Source organism: Bemisia tabaci, chromosome 9, assembly GCF_918797505.1.
Source record: "Bemisia tabaci chromosome 9, PGI_BMITA_v3".
Taxonomy (NCBI): Eukaryota; Metazoa; Arthropoda; class Insecta; order Hemiptera; family Aleyrodidae; genus Bemisia; species Bemisia tabaci.
The window spans coordinates 2637795-2655454 of NC_092801.1; the positions used below are offsets into that span (position 1 = coordinate 2637795).

At 40.1% G+C, this 17660-nt stretch overlaps 1 protein-coding gene across 1 annotated transcript in view; it reads right to left on the reverse strand.

Moving 5' to 3' along the window:
- Window positions 1-17660, reverse strand: part of LOC109039421 (Transmembrane O-mannosyltransferase targeting cadherins 3) — a 43326-nt gene that overhangs the window by 11580 nt on the left and 14086 nt on the right. Inside the window, exons 3-7 of the mRNA XM_072304382.1 lie at window positions 7712-7967; window positions 5227-5375; window positions 3106-3327; window positions 1817-1910; window positions 380-670 (exon numbers count right to left, since the gene is read on the reverse strand). Coding sequence (XP_072160483.1) covers window positions 380-670; window positions 1817-1910; window positions 3106-3327; window positions 5227-5375; window positions 7712-7967 — 1012 coding nt within the window. The remainder of the gene's footprint in view (window positions 1-379; window positions 671-1816; window positions 1911-3105; window positions 3328-5226; window positions 5376-7711; window positions 7968-17660) is intronic.

The window sequence follows — 17660 nt, forward strand, 5'->3', positions numbered from 1 at the left end:
TACTCTCACACTGACAGTCTAGCAACATTGTAAAGACAGGGGCAGTGCAGCTCAGTACCATGATCCTATTTCTGTGTTGCGTCAATGGAAAAAAGGAATATTCTTATCTCCTCCGATTCAAATCTTTGTCTGTCTCCCGCCCCTGCAATAAACTCAACTTTGATTTAATCGCTTTAAACAATTAGACGCAAGATTGCATTCCAGTTAATTTTTTTGAAGATTTGGTCTCTTTCCTGAATATTCGAAATTTTGTATATTTGGTCAGATAGTTTGAGTTTTCGAGGTTTCTAGGTTCGAGTTCGAGTCAAATATCAGAAAAAAATTCGAACTCAAATATCCGAGATTTTCAAATATTCGCACAGCCCTAATTACTACTTACGTTATAGTAGATGTCTGGGTTGTTGCTGTCATAGAACAACGCCCGCTCATAGACTTCTTGCGCCTCTTTTGTTCGGTTCAATTTGAGTAAGACATCGCCCCTGTTGATGTAAGCCTGTGTGTAGTCTGCTCGCATGCTGATTGCCTGGCGATAGAGCAAATCAGCTTCCTCCAGTCTCGTTTCGTTCTTAGCTATCAAATTGGCTAAATTCAAGAAAACGTTCAGATGATTTGGAGCTATCCGCGCTTGGTATGACTCACCCGGCTTGGCTTTGGGTAGAAGAGCTTTTGCCTAAAAAAAAGGAAAAACAATGCCACTAAACAGAGGAAGAGGAACTTAACGTGTTAGCAAACACTCGGAGAAAATTTTCAGGTAGGTTGTTTTCAAATAGTTCCTGATTTAATTATAATGATAATTTTCATTGACAATCAACATCTACATGAGGAGCAATTACTGTAATCAAAATTTAAAAGACCCTGCAAGGAATACCGAAGAATTTGGCACCAATTAAATTTCGTTATTTTTTATGATGCTCTTAACGACTTCCTGCTCAAGATGACCTTTTAAAATTAGCTTCCTTTGGGCCAATTCGAGATAAGCAGGGCTGGAAAAATAATTTCTCAGTACTTCACACACACTGAAATATATGTACATACTTTCTAGTAGAAATGTAGCAGATTGAGGGGAGTTCTTTGCCATGCGACGGCCATAAAGATAAGAATGATGCTGCAGAGCCTTGCATCAACATCTTCAGGATAATGAGCACTGCATATTCGACACAGCAGTTATAAAAAACCAGCCAGCAAAACAAGCAGCCAATTCAATGACTAAATTATGTAAAAATTCTGAAACATTCACTTTTCAGACCTATTTTCCTCAATACTGTCAAGAGGAAAGCTCCGCATTGATAGCTGACCATATTCAAGAGGTTGCGAAGGACATCATATTGAATAGTAATGAAATTTATCCGCGCTGAATTCCTTTGTTTTCCAGTCAAGGTCCTTTGACCGCGAAAGTGTTCTATTTTCAATTTCAAAGTAATAGTTTTTCTGCCATCTCTCTTCCAATGGTTGTGAAAACTCACATGATAAGAGGAAAAAATGCCAAAAATTTATGAAGGTAAAGGTGAAACATTTTCTCCTCTTTCTGTGTACATACTTACCAAATTTTGTTAAATTAGAATCGGTATTTTAAAAAAAGCCGATGGTCCAATTTTTAATTTTGCTTTTTTTAGCAGTTTTAGCATGTAAAATTAGCATTACTAAGCATCTGTCACTCAAAAAAGCAGCTTACCACTCATTTTTCGGGTAGTACGGTGAAGACAACTGGAGGGTTCAAAAATGCAAACATAAAACCGATTTTGAAAAATGGACTTCCCCCCGCCCTTTTTAATAGTGACGATTCTAAAATCATAATGAGAACAAACATTTTACTGACCTTCAAGTAGGCAGCCTCTGCTTCTTTGAACATTTTTAAGTGATTGTATGTTCTCCCAACATTTATGTGAGCTCCGATATCATCTTCTTGTACACTGAAAAAATAGGAGAAATTAAGGAATTCTGCTGTAGATAAGTCACAAAAAATTAATAAATGACCTCGTTTTTTTTCGAATTTTTCGTTGCTTCGTGGTTCCTTGATGATGTTTTTTTCAATGGCAGAGATACAAATGATATAAAGAAAATTGTTTTATTTCTACGAATTGTAAGATTTTTCTCTTGTCAATGTCACAATACTGCCTCACTGAGAAAAAACGGTCTTGAGGCCTTGAGGTGTTACCAAATTTTGCTTGATAAAATAAAAATTCATTGGGAAAGTTGTAAACCTTCATCTTTCAATTTCTAGACAATTTGGTTGCAATTTTATCTCTTATTTCTGATAACATCAAATAAAGATATGCATGACTTTCTTCAGAAATACATTTTTATCAGAGGAAATATGGCAACATTAACATGTTTGCACAGTGTTTTACCTTGGCACGGCAATAAAAGAGGCAAATTAAAATTAAATTTTACCTCACAATTATTTAAGAGTAAAAATTATTTTCATGATTAGGTACTACATACTAAACTCCAAATGTCCACAGTGGAGAATCATCGAGATTCTTTTTGAGAGAGCTCCTAATTTTTTGGGTACCTATTTTTCTTTCAGTGGTTCATCTCTTCTGAACCACTCATCGGAAAGAGTAAACCAATCAAAAATGTTGATCATGTTATTAACTGAAAAAAAAAATTCTTGAGATCTTATTTTGACTTAAAGCATCGTTTCTTATCGACAAAATTTGTTTTTTTTTTAAGTCAATTTTTCCGAGTTAAAGAAACGTTGTGCTATCGTCCTTTAAAGTTGAACTTAGCAATAACAAAACGACGCTTTTTTAACTAAAAAAAAACTGACTTTAGGTTGAATCCGCACAGATTTAACTAAAAAAAAAACACCATTATGTCAATGAGAGACAATGCTTTAAGCCAAAATAATATCTCGTGTAAAATTTTTTTCAGAAAAAAATCACAAATAAATCATGGAGGACTTGTTTCAATGGTATACACACCTAATTTGTACCTCATCACATAAAGTTTTACGAATACAAAATAAATCGCTGGACAATGACTTCCAGATTATGAAATTCCTCTTATTGGAACTGGGCGACTGCCACGTTACTTCTCATAATCTAATATTTATTACTTATTTCATCCGATATTACAAAAGGTAAATAAAAAGTTGAAACCAACCTGACAGCTTTTTGGAAATAGTTTAAGGCTTCTTGGAAGCGTCCTTGTGACTCAAGAGCGTGGCCCACATTATTGTAAAGTTTAGCATTTCGCTGATTCACTCTTAGACCGGCCGTAAATATCGAATATTCTGACTCCCAATCCCAGTTGCGGACGTACGTTTTGGTGCCATGAGACAGGAGTAATATCGCCATACCAAGCCAGATTAGCTTCTTGTAGCGGCTGAAACCGAGGATACAACAATTAAACTTCACATAAGGATAACACGATGGCTAAATTTTTTCGCTTCCAAAAAATCCCATTGACAGTACGGAATTCGCCAATTTTCTCATTTGGCCATACACGGAATGCATACCTATTCGGAAATGTACTTATACAATGTACATTCCAGCAATTGCCAGAGTGTAGTCTTGCGGATATTCGCTTACGTCCGTAATACTAGGGGCTGCTTACGCTTAGTTGCCATGAAGAAAGTGCAGCACTCTGAGAAATTTCCTTAACAGCAAACTTCTGAACACAGAAAACGCAGTAATTCCTTACTTAAGAACTTTGTAAAATTTCAGGTGAGGAGTTGAGAAGATATCGATAGCCAAAGAGCGAAACCACTTATTTCCGTTTGTGACATTGTAGACGTCCTGTCATACTTTATTTTTTCATTGGAAACCTAGGCAACTTAATTTCCTGAAAACTTCCTTGGTTTTTCTTCTATATTCGCAGAAAATTCCATAGAAATTTCAAGTATATATTTGACTTGTTTCTCTTCAAAAAAATTATGTAGGAGCAGATTATGAAACATCGCAATTAACATATGGATTGCATTTTGCAGAAAGGAACCGAGAGCATTCCAATGTTGCAGAGATTTTACAACTTTTTTAACCTTGCAAATATAAACTGATCATCTAAGCAAGTTTTAACTTTACTCTCGATGAATTGTAAATTCAAGGTGACAGGTGGAAATGTCCAATAAAAAATGTCCAATAAACAAAATGTCCTATTTAAAATGTCCAATTGTCATAATGTCCACGACAAAATGTCCAAAAGCTAAAATTTCCAGCATTCAAAATGTCCTAAATGCAAAATGTCCCTTATGTCCCATAGGTCCACATATATTCAAAATCAAAATGGCTTAACATCAGCTTATGTAATGCCTCAAGCCTCTCCTTCTTCGTTTTCCTCTTCAATCTGTAGGAAATGGCTCTCAGATAAACATCAACCGCTTCATCTTCCTTTTATTGCCCATAGCTAGCCACGATACTTTCCACTCTGGCTTGATTAGTGATATACTGGCGACTAATCGGATGTTTTATTTGAGTGTGACCACCTCGAATCTGCGTAATAAGTTTTTGATCCAAATTGAGAAGTACGATTGACAATTCTTTTTCCTGCAGCATCATCATGGTAATCTCAAATATGAAAACCTACACTCATTCATAATATGAAATTAACTTCAGCTGTCTCTCTGACCTGTTGCCACATATAAAGGCGAGGCAAAAAATACTTGTTTTACGCCCGTTTAAGTTTCGGACATTTTAAGTTTTGGACATTTTGGGTTTTGGACGTTTTAACTTTTGGCCATTTCAGCTTCTGGACATTTTGTCGTGGACATTATGACAATTGGACATTTTAACCAGGACATTTTGTCTCTTGGACATTTTCCGTTGGACATTTCCACTGAGCACCAAATTCAAGACGAAAATTACCTTTGTAAGATTAATTTTTTGTATGGTTTCAGTATTTACTGGCAAAGAATGTAAGTTGGAAAATTTTAGCAACATTGGAATGCTCTTGGCTCCTTTTTGCAAAATGCAATCCAATTGTGGTTTCACTCTTCAGCCATTGATATGTCGTGTGTTTGATTTCCCACTCTCCCGGATGGTCTTTCATTCAGAGGCGGATTCAGCAATTTGGCAACACCGGATTTCCTCCATTTAAACCATGCTAAATAATCGATTCTTGGCGGAGCACCTGGCCCCTCTAAGAATCGATATATTTCCATGGTTATAAATGGAGAGAAGGCATTGGTGCCAATTTTCTGGATCCGCCAATGCTTTCATTGGCAATCGTCTTAGGACTATGGGGCGAAAGTACAAATAGAATAAGATTGTCGACGAAGATTCTCACCCTTTTTCGAGGAGAAATCCAAAACCGCAGCCAACCAGTAGACAAAAACCCATTGAAGGCATGTATAGGACTCGCTCAGCAATGACGAATCCAACGGGGAAAAATAAATTCGATGCCGGCAAGAATGGCAGCACCAGAAAAGCGAGACCCTGGAATATGCACAAACAGTGATTAGTCATAAATAATAATACACATGTAACTTTAAAAAAAAAAAAAAAAAAAAAAAAAAAAAAAAAAAAAAAAAACTAGAAATAAGATTAATTAGTCACGACTGAAACATTCATCATATGTACAATGACGGAGTCAAAGCCGTAGGAGTAGGGGCTCAATTTCGAGGCAAATTTTGAAAAAGTTTCACATGACAATTTCTCTATTTACTCGAAACAAGTGCAGGAACTTGGTCAAAATCGATCATTTTTAACCTCGGAGAAATCTTCGAAATATTTTAGGGTTGATAGAGGATCATTTCCCGAGTTCAAAACCCTGACGATTTCTGAAATCGGATGATTCGGGGGGAGGGGGGGTGTTAAAGTTAAAACTTTGAAATGGCATATCTCGTGAACGGTTGGTTGTATGGAGATGATCTTGGTCTGAAAAAGAAAAAATTATATTGACAGAATTGGTCCATTTTGCGATTTTCGTCCATTGTTGCCACGTTGCCGTGGCTCAAATTTCCAATTTTTTACATTTTGAGCTGCGGCGTTGAGGGGATCGCACAAGAAATAAGAAAATTATTTACTATGAAAGTAGACCGTCTACGTTTTAAGGTGATTCGATGGACGCCATATTTTGAGTCAGAACGGCATGCGATATATCGCATCAATCGGGTCCATTTTTTCAATTGCTCGTAATTTTTCTCGAATTTTGAGATCGCAATTATGTTGTCAGGAGACTAAAGAATTCACTGACCAATTTTGACAAACAAATTCAATGTTATGTAGGCGTGGTTTTCTTAGGGAGGAAATTTCGCATTCGAGTGCAGTTTCGAAATCGGTATTATCAAATGCGATATTCTTCCTCTAAAAAAACCACGCTTTATTACGTTGAATTTGTTTGTCAAAAATTGGCAAGTGACACTTTTAGTCTCCTGGCAACAGAATTGCGATCTTAAAATTCGAGAAAAACGACGAGTACTTGAGGAACTAGTCGGCAAGTCGCATGTCGGTCTGACACAAAATATGGCGTCTAGGTATCGAATCATCTGAACTCAATTTTGCTAGAAATTTGCGTTGGTTCCTTTCCAGGGTGTCTAGTTTTTTTTTTCATTTAGGGAAGTCCTGATGAAATCCTGATTTTTCCTGATTTTTGACTGATAAATCCTGATTTCATGATTGTTCCAAATCCTGATTAAATCCTGATTTTTGGCGAAGAAACTTTGAGTTCACAAAAATAGCTCAATTTAAAAATTCGATCGGACGGCCGACTTTTCTCAAATCCTGATTTTCGACCGACTTTTCTCAAATCCTGATTTTACGACCGACTTTTCTCAGATCCTGATGAAATCGGGATTAAATCCCGTTTGACCTCAAATCCTGATAAGCCCTGGATAGACGATCAAATTCCGAACCAATTCCGATCAAAGTAGACATGCTGATGACGGGTGGTCACCATCTACCATCAAATTTTGACGGGCCGCACTTTTTTGATCAGAGTAAGATCAGAACGGAGTGCCACCATTCGTCATTTCCTGCCACAGGAAATATTTCTGCCGAGTTTTCATTTTAAAAACGAAGCAAATTAATGAGTTTGAGACTGATGACTCCCGACACTTTGATGCTTCTTTGATCGGAGTTGGTTCGGGAATTTGATCGTCTATCCAGGGTTATAGAATCGGGAAAGTCGGGAAAATCCTGATGCTAGACACCCTGCTTCCTGATAAACTCTGTCCATTTTTCCTGCAGCGTGGGCTTATTACATAGAGTACTTAGAGTCGTAATGTAAGCGGGTGAGCTGGCGCCACTTTTAAGCATTTTCCAGGTCCCGAATTCCGAGATTCCTGTGTGACGCCGGGTCACTTTTTGATACATAATGCACCCAGCCATCCGATGTAAACAAAGAAGATAGGAATCACCACGTATACCACACCGCCCTTTTGGATCGAACATGTCGTCACCTTCCAGGCAAAGTATCACAAGCGCCATGCGACGTTTAAAAATTTCCGCCGCCATTTTATTTTTTTACAGAGAAATTGTTCAACGAAGCTGTCCGAAAATTTCACTGAATTTTCTTTGTGCTGCCGATAAAATTTAGTGAAATTTCCAAACAGATTCAACCAACAATTTCTCAGTAAAGAAATAAAATGGCGGCGGAAATTTTTAAACGTCGCATGGCGCTTGTGATACTTTGCCTGGAAGGTGACGATGTATCGAAAAAGTGGCCCGAACTCGGCGCACACCGGGCTCGGAACTCGTCGAGCAGAACATGGCGCCAGCTCTCCCATTTACATTACGATACGACTCTACGTACTATATGGCTTAATACTTACCATGATCATAGCGTTGCTCTGGAGTCGGTTCTCGGAGGAGAGGGCGACGTAGGCGAAGACGGCGACGGCCGAGTAGACGAGGAGCGTGACCAGGTTCCGGCGGTCGGCGAAGGACTCGACGAGCGGGACGGTGCCCATCGTCCAGTCGCAGCAGAGGTCGCACGGGAAGAAGAGGAGCTGGAGGTTCACCGTCATCAAGTAGTTGTACGACAGCTGCCGCGTCGGCCAACTCGTCACCGAGGCCGGGTTGTCGAACCTGAAACACACCCAAATCCATCGCTGAATCCACGATAGTCCACTGGACAAGGTGCAAAGTAGAGTCCCTTTATACTGAGAGTCAAGACAACTAGAGTACCTTTATAGACAGAGTATGGCCATTTCTGTTCCGGTTTTTCATTTGTCGCGTGAAAATAGGCTGACACGATGTTCTTAGGGCCGTACATAAACAAACAAGATGGCTGTTATCAGCAAGGAAGATTGAGGTTATGCACATCTTACATCCTCCTGTGATAAAGGTGAAAGGCGATTTAACAATGTTTTCATGTGTTTTTCGTGTGCTATTCGTAGATATGCTAGTTTAAATTGTTACTGCCGCATAATTGAGATTTTTGTGAACTTTAGCTTCTTATCAATGTTAAGGTGAACCGCCATTTTGTTTGTTTATTTACGGCCCTAAGAGCATCATGAAGCCTAAAAACTCGTTGACCAATCAAAAAGCGGAACAGTTTTCCTGTAGTAACAAGATACGAATGGCCACACTCTGTCTATAAAGGTACTCTAAAGACAACACCCCTCATGGAGTCACAAACGGGAATAAAGATTACACAAATTGAACGTTCTTCGTAATCTTTGATCGGCCCATTCTTAAATTCCTTTCTCCGTTCCTTCTCTCATTCCGTTTGTTCCTTGCCGAACCCGTAATTCCCTGGTCCATTCCGGATTATAATCTTCGCGATCGGTGAAAATGTAATTTTTATTCCCGTTTGTGACACTGTGAAGGCCTAAAATACGGGAACCAATCAGTAATGGATTCACATTGTCTTGACTCTCAGTATAAAGGGACTCTAGTGCAAAGCATGATGATACACCCGATACAAATCCCGCCTGCGGAGGCCATACTTACGGGCTATACAGCCGTATACTGGAACACAAAGTCGCTTGTATCTAGAGTCCAGACTCTTAAACATATTGGCGAGGAAAAATACTCTCGATTCAATCGGACTTTTTGCTTGCAGGGTGCACTGAAAAAAAATTCTCGGCGTTTTTACCAAGGTCCGTTAGTACCTTTACCATCTCACTTTTTTTTACCAATTATTGGTAATTTTACCAAGACAGACTGGTAACCTTACCTAAAACCGGTATTTTTAGTGTATTTTTCAGGTAAGAATACCACTTTTATTGGTAATCAATTCCCGGTAACTTTGCCATTTTATCTCGGCAATTTTACCACAGTCGATAAAAAATATTGGCGTTTTTACCAAGCTCCAGTAAAATTACCGAGAAACTTCAATCATTTTACGGAGATTTCTCGGTACAATTACCAATTCCGTTAATGGTAATTTTACCGAGAAAAAACTGGGATCAAATAGAACCCTGAATTCTTGGTAATTTTACCCTTTTCTTAGTACATACACCGATATTTTTTTTTCAGTGTGTCTACTACTAGAATAGGCGGGCCCAAAATCAGTACTTTTACAGTACTTTTTTAGTACATTCCCAAAAAATTCAGTGCCTCCTCAATAGAAAACTTCAGTACTCGTTCAGTGCTTCCATTTGACGAAATTCGAAAAATTTCAAAAATTTGAATTTCTCGCTCGAATCGAGACAAAAATGACTAAAAAATGAAAAAAATTCCGGACCTTTTGCAGAATTCCCGCACTTTTTCAAAACTTCCGGACTCCCCTTAGAAAATCGGTACTGTTTCCGGAAATTTTGGACTTGTAGACACTCTGTAGAAGAAATGAGGGTTTGCCAACTCCATGAGGGGGATAGGGGACTTTGGCGGCTGGGTGTCGCAGAGCGCCAGAGAGCGCTATAAAAGCTCTCTTATGCATACAGTTCATTACGACTCCCAGCTCATTTCCTTAAAAAAAAAAAAAAAAAAAAAAAAAAAAAAAAAAAAAAAAAAAAAATGCGACTTGGTGCGTTTATTGACGTTCGTTCCGGTTCCGCGACGGCGAAACTGAGCCGGCGAATCGGCGGGCGGCGACCGACCCAGTTCCTGGGGAGGGATTAACACTCGAGTGAAAAATAGGGACGGGCTCATGACGTCATGACGTGCGTCCACTCGACCACTCTCGTCCGAGGCCGCTCTAAAGCGGGAGGGATCCACGCACAATGGATCGAGTCGATAGGAGAGGTCGGACAGAATGGAGATGTTGCATGTGTGAGGAATTTGCGATTTGACTATTGATTCATATGTAAAAGTTCGCGAGAAATACGGTAATGCTACTGGTTTTTTCTGAAATCAACTCCCAAGCTTAGAAAAAGCTCTCAAGTTGAAGCCAAAATGGAGGGGATATCCCACGCTATCCTGAGAGTCCACGTCTACATCAAGACCAACTCTCCATGCAAAGATAGGGAGCAAATACATTAGCAGGGTTGCCGTGATTTCAGTTTTAGAGTCCCCAAATAAAATGGCAGCCCTGTCAATGTATTTGCTCCCTATCTGTGCATGGAGAGTTTGTCTTGATGTAGACGTGGACTCTCAGGGTAGGGTGGGATGTCCCCTCAATTTTGGCCTCAACTAGAGAGCTTTTTTTGAGCTTGGGAGTTGATTTCAGAGAAAACCAGTGGCACCATCGTGTTTCTCGCGAACTTTTACATAAGAAACAACAGTCAAATCGCGAATCCTTCACACATGCAACATCTCCATTCGCTTTTTGAAATATGACGTTAGCATCTCATCGATTCGCACTCGCTACCACGTAGAAGTTGGGACGGGATTAAGCTCGGGAGCTTGGGAGTTGATTTCAGAGAAAACCAGTAGCACCATCGTGTTTCTCGCGAACTTTTACGAAAGAATCAATGGTCAAATCGCAAATCCCTCACACATGCAACATCTCCATTTGGAAAATTCAATCGTTTATAACTCCGTTTATACAAAACTTTGAGGTTCTAGAAGTGGTTCCATTGGTTTCCGCGTTAAAGTTTCTACTACAAGCAACCCTCTACATTTAAAAATATGACGAAATAGGTATCAAAATTTGCATCTTTGGTCAAACATTTCATCTGCGACCTCCCTAATTGACACCGCAATCACACGCTGAATGTGGCTTGAATGTGGAAGTCATCGGCCCGATGCCTGAATTTTGTGCGTGACGCGCAAAATTCAGCAACGATTCTCAGCAACCATCGGACCAATTTTGAATTTGTCTGAACTATTCGAGTGGATTTAATACACATCTGGATGAAAATAACTCGAATTTGCTAAATTTCAGCCGTTGGGCGATGACTGTTGACTTCCACATTCAGCTGCTAAATTCAGCGTCTGATTGCGGCATCACTCGATCCACTGTGCGACGACCCGAAAAACAAGCGTCGCGTCGGCAGTTTTTCTTTCCGCTCCATTTGCGAGTCGCGGTGCTCTCCGTCCGATTCACACGCGATTCTGATTCCCATCGCCCGTTGCTCGCCATGAGTGGCCCGATTGACTCGCCCGCGCTGCCACACCGCCTTACCACATCATGTTTCATCCCGGACACACGCCTGTCACACAACTGTCACACACCTCTCACTCAGCTGTCACGCATTCGTTTCCGCTCTCCGGGCATCTGATCGTCCGGATCGAGTCCGATAGAACGGAACCGAATAGATGAGCACAGGGTCATTGGGCTGATTATTGAAAATGATGGCTCTGAAAATGACTGAAACTGAAAATCGAGCGATCCCACTGGTTGAAACGAGTGGCTGTCATTGACTAATGGGCAAAATGATGTATTAACCAAACGATCTCTTGCACTGAAAAAAAACAATTTGGTGTATTTACTAAGAAAAGGGTAAAATTACCAAGAATTCAGGGTTCTCTTGATCCCAGTTTTTTCTTGGTAAAATTACCATTTACGGAATCGGTAATTTTACCGAGAAATCTCGGTAAAATTATTGAACTTTCTCGATAATTTTACTGGACCTTGGTAAAAACGCCGATATTTTCTATCGACTGTGGTAGAATTACGGAGACAAAATGGTAAAATTACCATTTACGGAATCGGTAATTTTACCGAGAAATCTCGGTAAAATTATTGAACTTTCTCGATAATTTTACTGGACCTTGGTAAAAACGCCGATATTTTTTATCGACTGTGGTAGAATTACGGAGACAAAATGGCAAAGTTACCGGGAATTGATTACCAATGAAAGTGGTATTCTTACCTGAAAAAAAAAAAAAAACAGTAAAAATACCGGTTTTCAGGTAAGCTTACCAGTCTGTCTTGGTAAAATTACCAATAATTGGTAAAAAAAGTGAGATGGTAAAGGTACCAACGGACCTTGGTAAAAACGCCGTGAATTTTTTTTCAGTGTGGCTCTGAAAATGACTGAAACTGAAATTTGAGCGATCCTACTGGTTGAAACGAGTGGCTGTCATTGACTAATGGGCAAAATGATGTATTAACCAAACGATCTCTTGTGGGTTGCCATCAGTTGGTATATCTTCTTTGTCCATCTAATCACCCGTTTCCGCCAACAGGCTCGCTCCATTTTCCCTTTGACTTTTCTGTCTATCGCATGGTCTGTCAATTTCAATAATCAGCCTCTTGTCCATTCTCCTTAGTCTTTACGCGTAACAGCGCCCCGCGCGCTACAGGCCACAGCGTAAACTGCTCCGTGGATCGGAGTAACCAAAACGCCTTCAATTTTGTCAAATGCAACACGCACGTCCATAGAGCACGAATAGTTGTATCAAGGCGTTATTATCAGCCCGGAGAAGTCTAATCCCGGTCACTGGATTTCCCGTGAATTTAAGGAACCATACCGTTTATCGTAGCCACTACCAGTGGACTGCTTAATGAAATTGATAGATAAAGCGATGAACAAAGATAAAGCGGGGAGTGTGGAGCGATCCTTGGTTTAAACGGATAGTTTTTCCAGGCTGAGGCCGCTGAGGGAGAAATGCTGGACTGGAGAATTAGCACACAAAAATTGTATTGCTTCATCGGAAACCGCCTGATGAGCTGAGTTCGCTATATTTTTCAGAGTTTTTTTCTGACACGGGAAATTGGAAAAAAAATTGACTTAAAATTGAGAAAATGTGCCGCCTTATGACGTCATCTGGCGGCATTTCCCATTTAAACACATGTATTATAGTAGAATCGGTTATTTTGTCATATCCTTCCTAATAATTGCTCAATTTATAAATCAAGGGTATCTTCGTGTTCAGTTCACTCAGTAGGTCCCACTTAAACACAAAATTCATCAAATTTCAGACCCTTGCAAATTCTCCAAATAAATTCTACGTGTGGAAAAGGATTTCATACTTTTCTGGCGTGCTCGAGGTGATTTGGGTGGGATTAGAGTCCCTTTATACTGAGAGTCAAGACAACACCCCTCATGGAGTCACAAACGGGAATAAAGATTCCAGAAATTGAACGTTCTTTGTAATCTTTGATCGGCCCATTCTTGAATTCCTTGCTCCGTTCCTTCTCTCATTCCGATTGTTCCTTGCCGAACCCGTAATTCCCTGGTCCATTCCAGATTATAATCTTTGCAATCGGTGAAAATGTAATCTTTATTCCCGTTTGTGACACTGAGAAGGCCTAAAATACGGGAACCAATCAGAAATGGATTCACATTGTCTTGACTCTCAGTATAAAGGGACTCTAGGTGGGATTATCCGTCGCTGAATGTGTTGAGCAGAACCATCTGACACCGATGGACACGACATCGGTCAACGGACGGATGGAGGTGGAGGTGCGGGGGGATAACCCTCGTGGAAGCCTCGCAGCGAAAGAATGAGCGGTGAAAGTAAGGTTGGGTCGGGGGCTGGGGGTCAGGGAGCGGCGGAACTTTTGAAAAGTTGGCGCGAGCCTAATTTTGTCGCCGGCGTATCCATCCTAATTAATAAGCCGACAACTTGGACCCCACTGGACATAGGGCAGCTCCCCGCCTCCCGCCTCGTTGCCACGTCCACCGCCGAACTTAATCCCATTCCAACTTCTTCGTGCTATCGAGTGCGAGTCGATGAGATGCTAACGTGATACTTCAAAAAGCGAATTTTCGCGATCTAATATCTTCCATCGAACGAATGGAGATGTTGCATGTGTAAGAAATTTGCGATTTGACTATTGATTCTTTTGTAAAAGTTGGCGAGAAACACGATGGTGCCACTGGTTTTCTCTGAAATCAACTCCCAAGCTCAAAAAAAGCTCTCAAGTGAGGCCAAAATGGAGGGGATATCCCGCCCTACCCTAAGAGTCCACCTCTACATCAAAACAAACTCTCCATGCAAAGATAGGGAGCAAATACATTGACAGGGCTGCCACTTCATTTGGGGACTCCAAAACTGAAAACACGGCAACCCTGCTAGTGTATTTAGAGTCCCTTTATACCCAGAGTTAAGACAACTCGATTATCAGCTGACTGGCAGCCGGCCTTGGCTGGCCATGGAGGCCGAAACGAGTGCACCCAAACGAACGATATTGAGGGATAAGGATCAGGAATCCTGCGATGTCTGTCACACATAAACAACAACATCAACAAACTGATCAATTAAAAATAAAATGAGATTGGTTTGTGAATAATTTCTTAATCTATTTTCATTTTGGACCGATGGAAATAACAATTTACTCTTGATAAACCACAATTAGGTAATATTTTCATTATTCTTGTTCACATACGAGGTACCGCCATCTTGGTGCACTCGTTTCGGCCTCCATGAGCGAGAACCAATCAGAATTGGATTTTTTTTTAGGCCACTTTCAGCCCAACCAAAAGTGAGTTGTCTTAACTCTGGGTATAAAGGGACTCTAAGTGTATTTGCTCCCTATCTTTGCATGGAGAGTTTGTTTTGATGTAGAGGTGGACTCTCAGGGTAGGGCGGGATATCCCCTCCATTTTGGCCTCACTTTGAGAGCTTTTTTGAGCTTGGGAGTTGATTTCAGAGAAAATCAAAGGCACCATCGTGTTTCTCGCGAACTTTTACATAAGAAACAACAATCGAATCGCAAATCCCTCACACATACAACATCTCTATTTTCGCGATCTAATATCTTTCATCAAACGAATTGATTAGTGTTGAGTGATGCCGATTATCGGTAATAGCAGGAGCCAATCAGAGTTCAGATTTTTTCTTAAAATGAAATCAGAAAGAAAATAAGAAAACACAGAACACTAAAATACAGCAAATTGCAAAAACATCAGACTTGGATTGACAAAACACGAGAACAGAAAGAAAAGACGAAACAAAAATTCTGGTGAATGATGGTGTTTCTGGCGTCGATTGCATCAATTCAAAAATCGAATTCAGGTCCCGAGGTGAATTCGAAATTTCAAATTGATGGATTTCAACGGTCTCCGGTGAGACCAAAGACATTGAATAGAGGGTGAGACCAACGAAGAAGTCGAATATCATTTAAAAAAATGCACAATCTTCGAATATCATTTAAAAAAATGCACAATCTTCGAATATCATTCAACGGTGAATGATACTCGATCGCGAAAATTCGCTTGAAGTCAGACTTCTTTTTGCAATGGGCCTGTTGCTAACTTCAGCTAGAGCAAAAAGATGAATACTTTCGAATAGAAAATGGCTCAAAAATCACGATGAGCACATCGGGAAAGTTTGAAATACACTCCTAACTCCACAATCTGCGTAAGAAACATGCGTTTTTGAAGCTTCCCGCTTCAAAAACGATACCACGGCACAGGTGAACATTTCCGCAGAGGAGCCGGTTCAATCTAACTCTTGCGCACTAGGATCCTACACAAAATTCAACCATAATTTAACATGACGAACCGGTTCTCAATTATAAAATCGTTAACAAGTAGAAAATTTTTGCGGATAAAACAAGGATCCATGATACACTTAAATACGCTTATTGCAGATTTGGAATTGCCTTTCGACACACATCTACATATCAGTCTTGACGTTGTGGCTCTTTCCAACGATTAAATATACGAACACTGAGAAAAAAAACACGGGTATTCGACGGTTACCACGGTAATAATGCCATACGGGATTCCACTATAGTGGAGCCGAGGATTTTCGTAATATTATTGATGAGCAGAGTCTGAGTGGCATAACCATGCTCATAATAGTATGTCTGTGCCCACAGTAATATTACGGTGAACTCGGTCATATCACCATACTCATAGTTACAAGAATCAAAGTCCAAGGTTCTACTACCGTGGAATCCCGTGTGACATTACTACCGTTGTAACGGTAGAATAACTGTGTTTTTTATCTCGGTGAATGCAGGGAAAAATTGAAACATCTTCAATACTAATATTTAGATTAACAAGATATTCTTGAGCCTATTCTCACCGCTGATGATTTGGACCACATTTAACAGAAAGAATAAACCAAGTCACATCAATATCGAATTGAGAAAAAGCCGTTCAAGATTTCAGTTTCTAATAGGACTAACCAATGTAATGGGTAGAGTTAATAGCCTATTTTTACATTCAAAACATTCTTCCTCGACTTCAAATTTTTATTAGAAAAAAATTTACGGCTACTTGGACCGCCTTAAGCAGAGACAAAACCAAGCCACACTAGCTATTGCTAAAAACTGGGTGGGTGATTTAGTTTTTTAAACGTGAGTGCGAATTCCTTTGAAAATTTTTAGGAATTTGCTTCGTACTATGTGAATTCACTGAATTCCGCAAAAAAATCCGCACAACCGTTTTCATGTAAAGAAATCAAATTGCCCGATTAAATTTGGCAGTAGCTGATGTGGTGGCTTGGTTCATTTCTGCTCATCGCAGTCCGCTCAAGCTCACAACTATACTGCCGTGCTAAGGAAGAACGCCGTATGAACATGCGAGAGTTGCCAAATTTCCCTTGATAAAACATGTATTTTTGACAACATTCATGCATATTTTTCCTTGAAATTTTCAGATATTTTAGATTAAATTGCACGAAAACATTGTCTGAAAATTCTGGAAAATAATTTTCACAATTTTCCCATTAAATTCGCTTTTCATCGGAGGAAACTTGGCAACGTCTGAAGGCTCATATGGCGTTCTTCCTTGGCACGGCAGTATACCTAACTCATTTTTTTTCTGAAACGAGGCTCGGTTCAATTTACGCAAAACGCTTGAGACCGCCACTCTTATACGTCCTACAAAAAACGGCTCTCATTTCGCGGACGGTAGACTTAGCAACCACGCAGGTCCGAGGATGCACACTTAAAAAAATTATAAAAGAATAGGTTTCGACTGATGTCATGAAAGAGTCCTTTCACGAATAGGGTGGAATATCATTGCAAAGGCCAGGGAAGGATTAAATCGAAAAATATTGCCCTCGTTAGTTAACTGAGACCCCACTCGGCCCCTCGGTTGCCGGGTGTGCACATCGGTAGAGTATGCACATTATGGACGCTATTATTCGTACCGTCACCGTAGAGGTTGTACCGTATTCTTCTTTGTCTATCACTTTGTCTATCGATTTCAATATATAGCCCGCGGATATTTTTTTTAGGTTTCGTGGTTCCGAATATGATCTTAAAAAAGTAACCTGATTCTGTCTTCCAAGAGTTTGATTTTCTCTGGGTGTCAAGAATGGGCCTTTGGACTAAGTATGAATTGGACTTATTTCTGCCCGACGGAACTATGTGCATTAGGACCTGAGCCCTGTTATATTGATAAACAAAGCTATAGACAGAGGAAGCGGACAAAAGAGATCTTATTGGTGGAAGCGAGTGGTTGCAATGGACATAGGAGGTAGGTAATACGCTAACTAACGGCAACCAGAGAGGCCCTATAGGTAATTTAGGCCTATAGGTATAGCCCT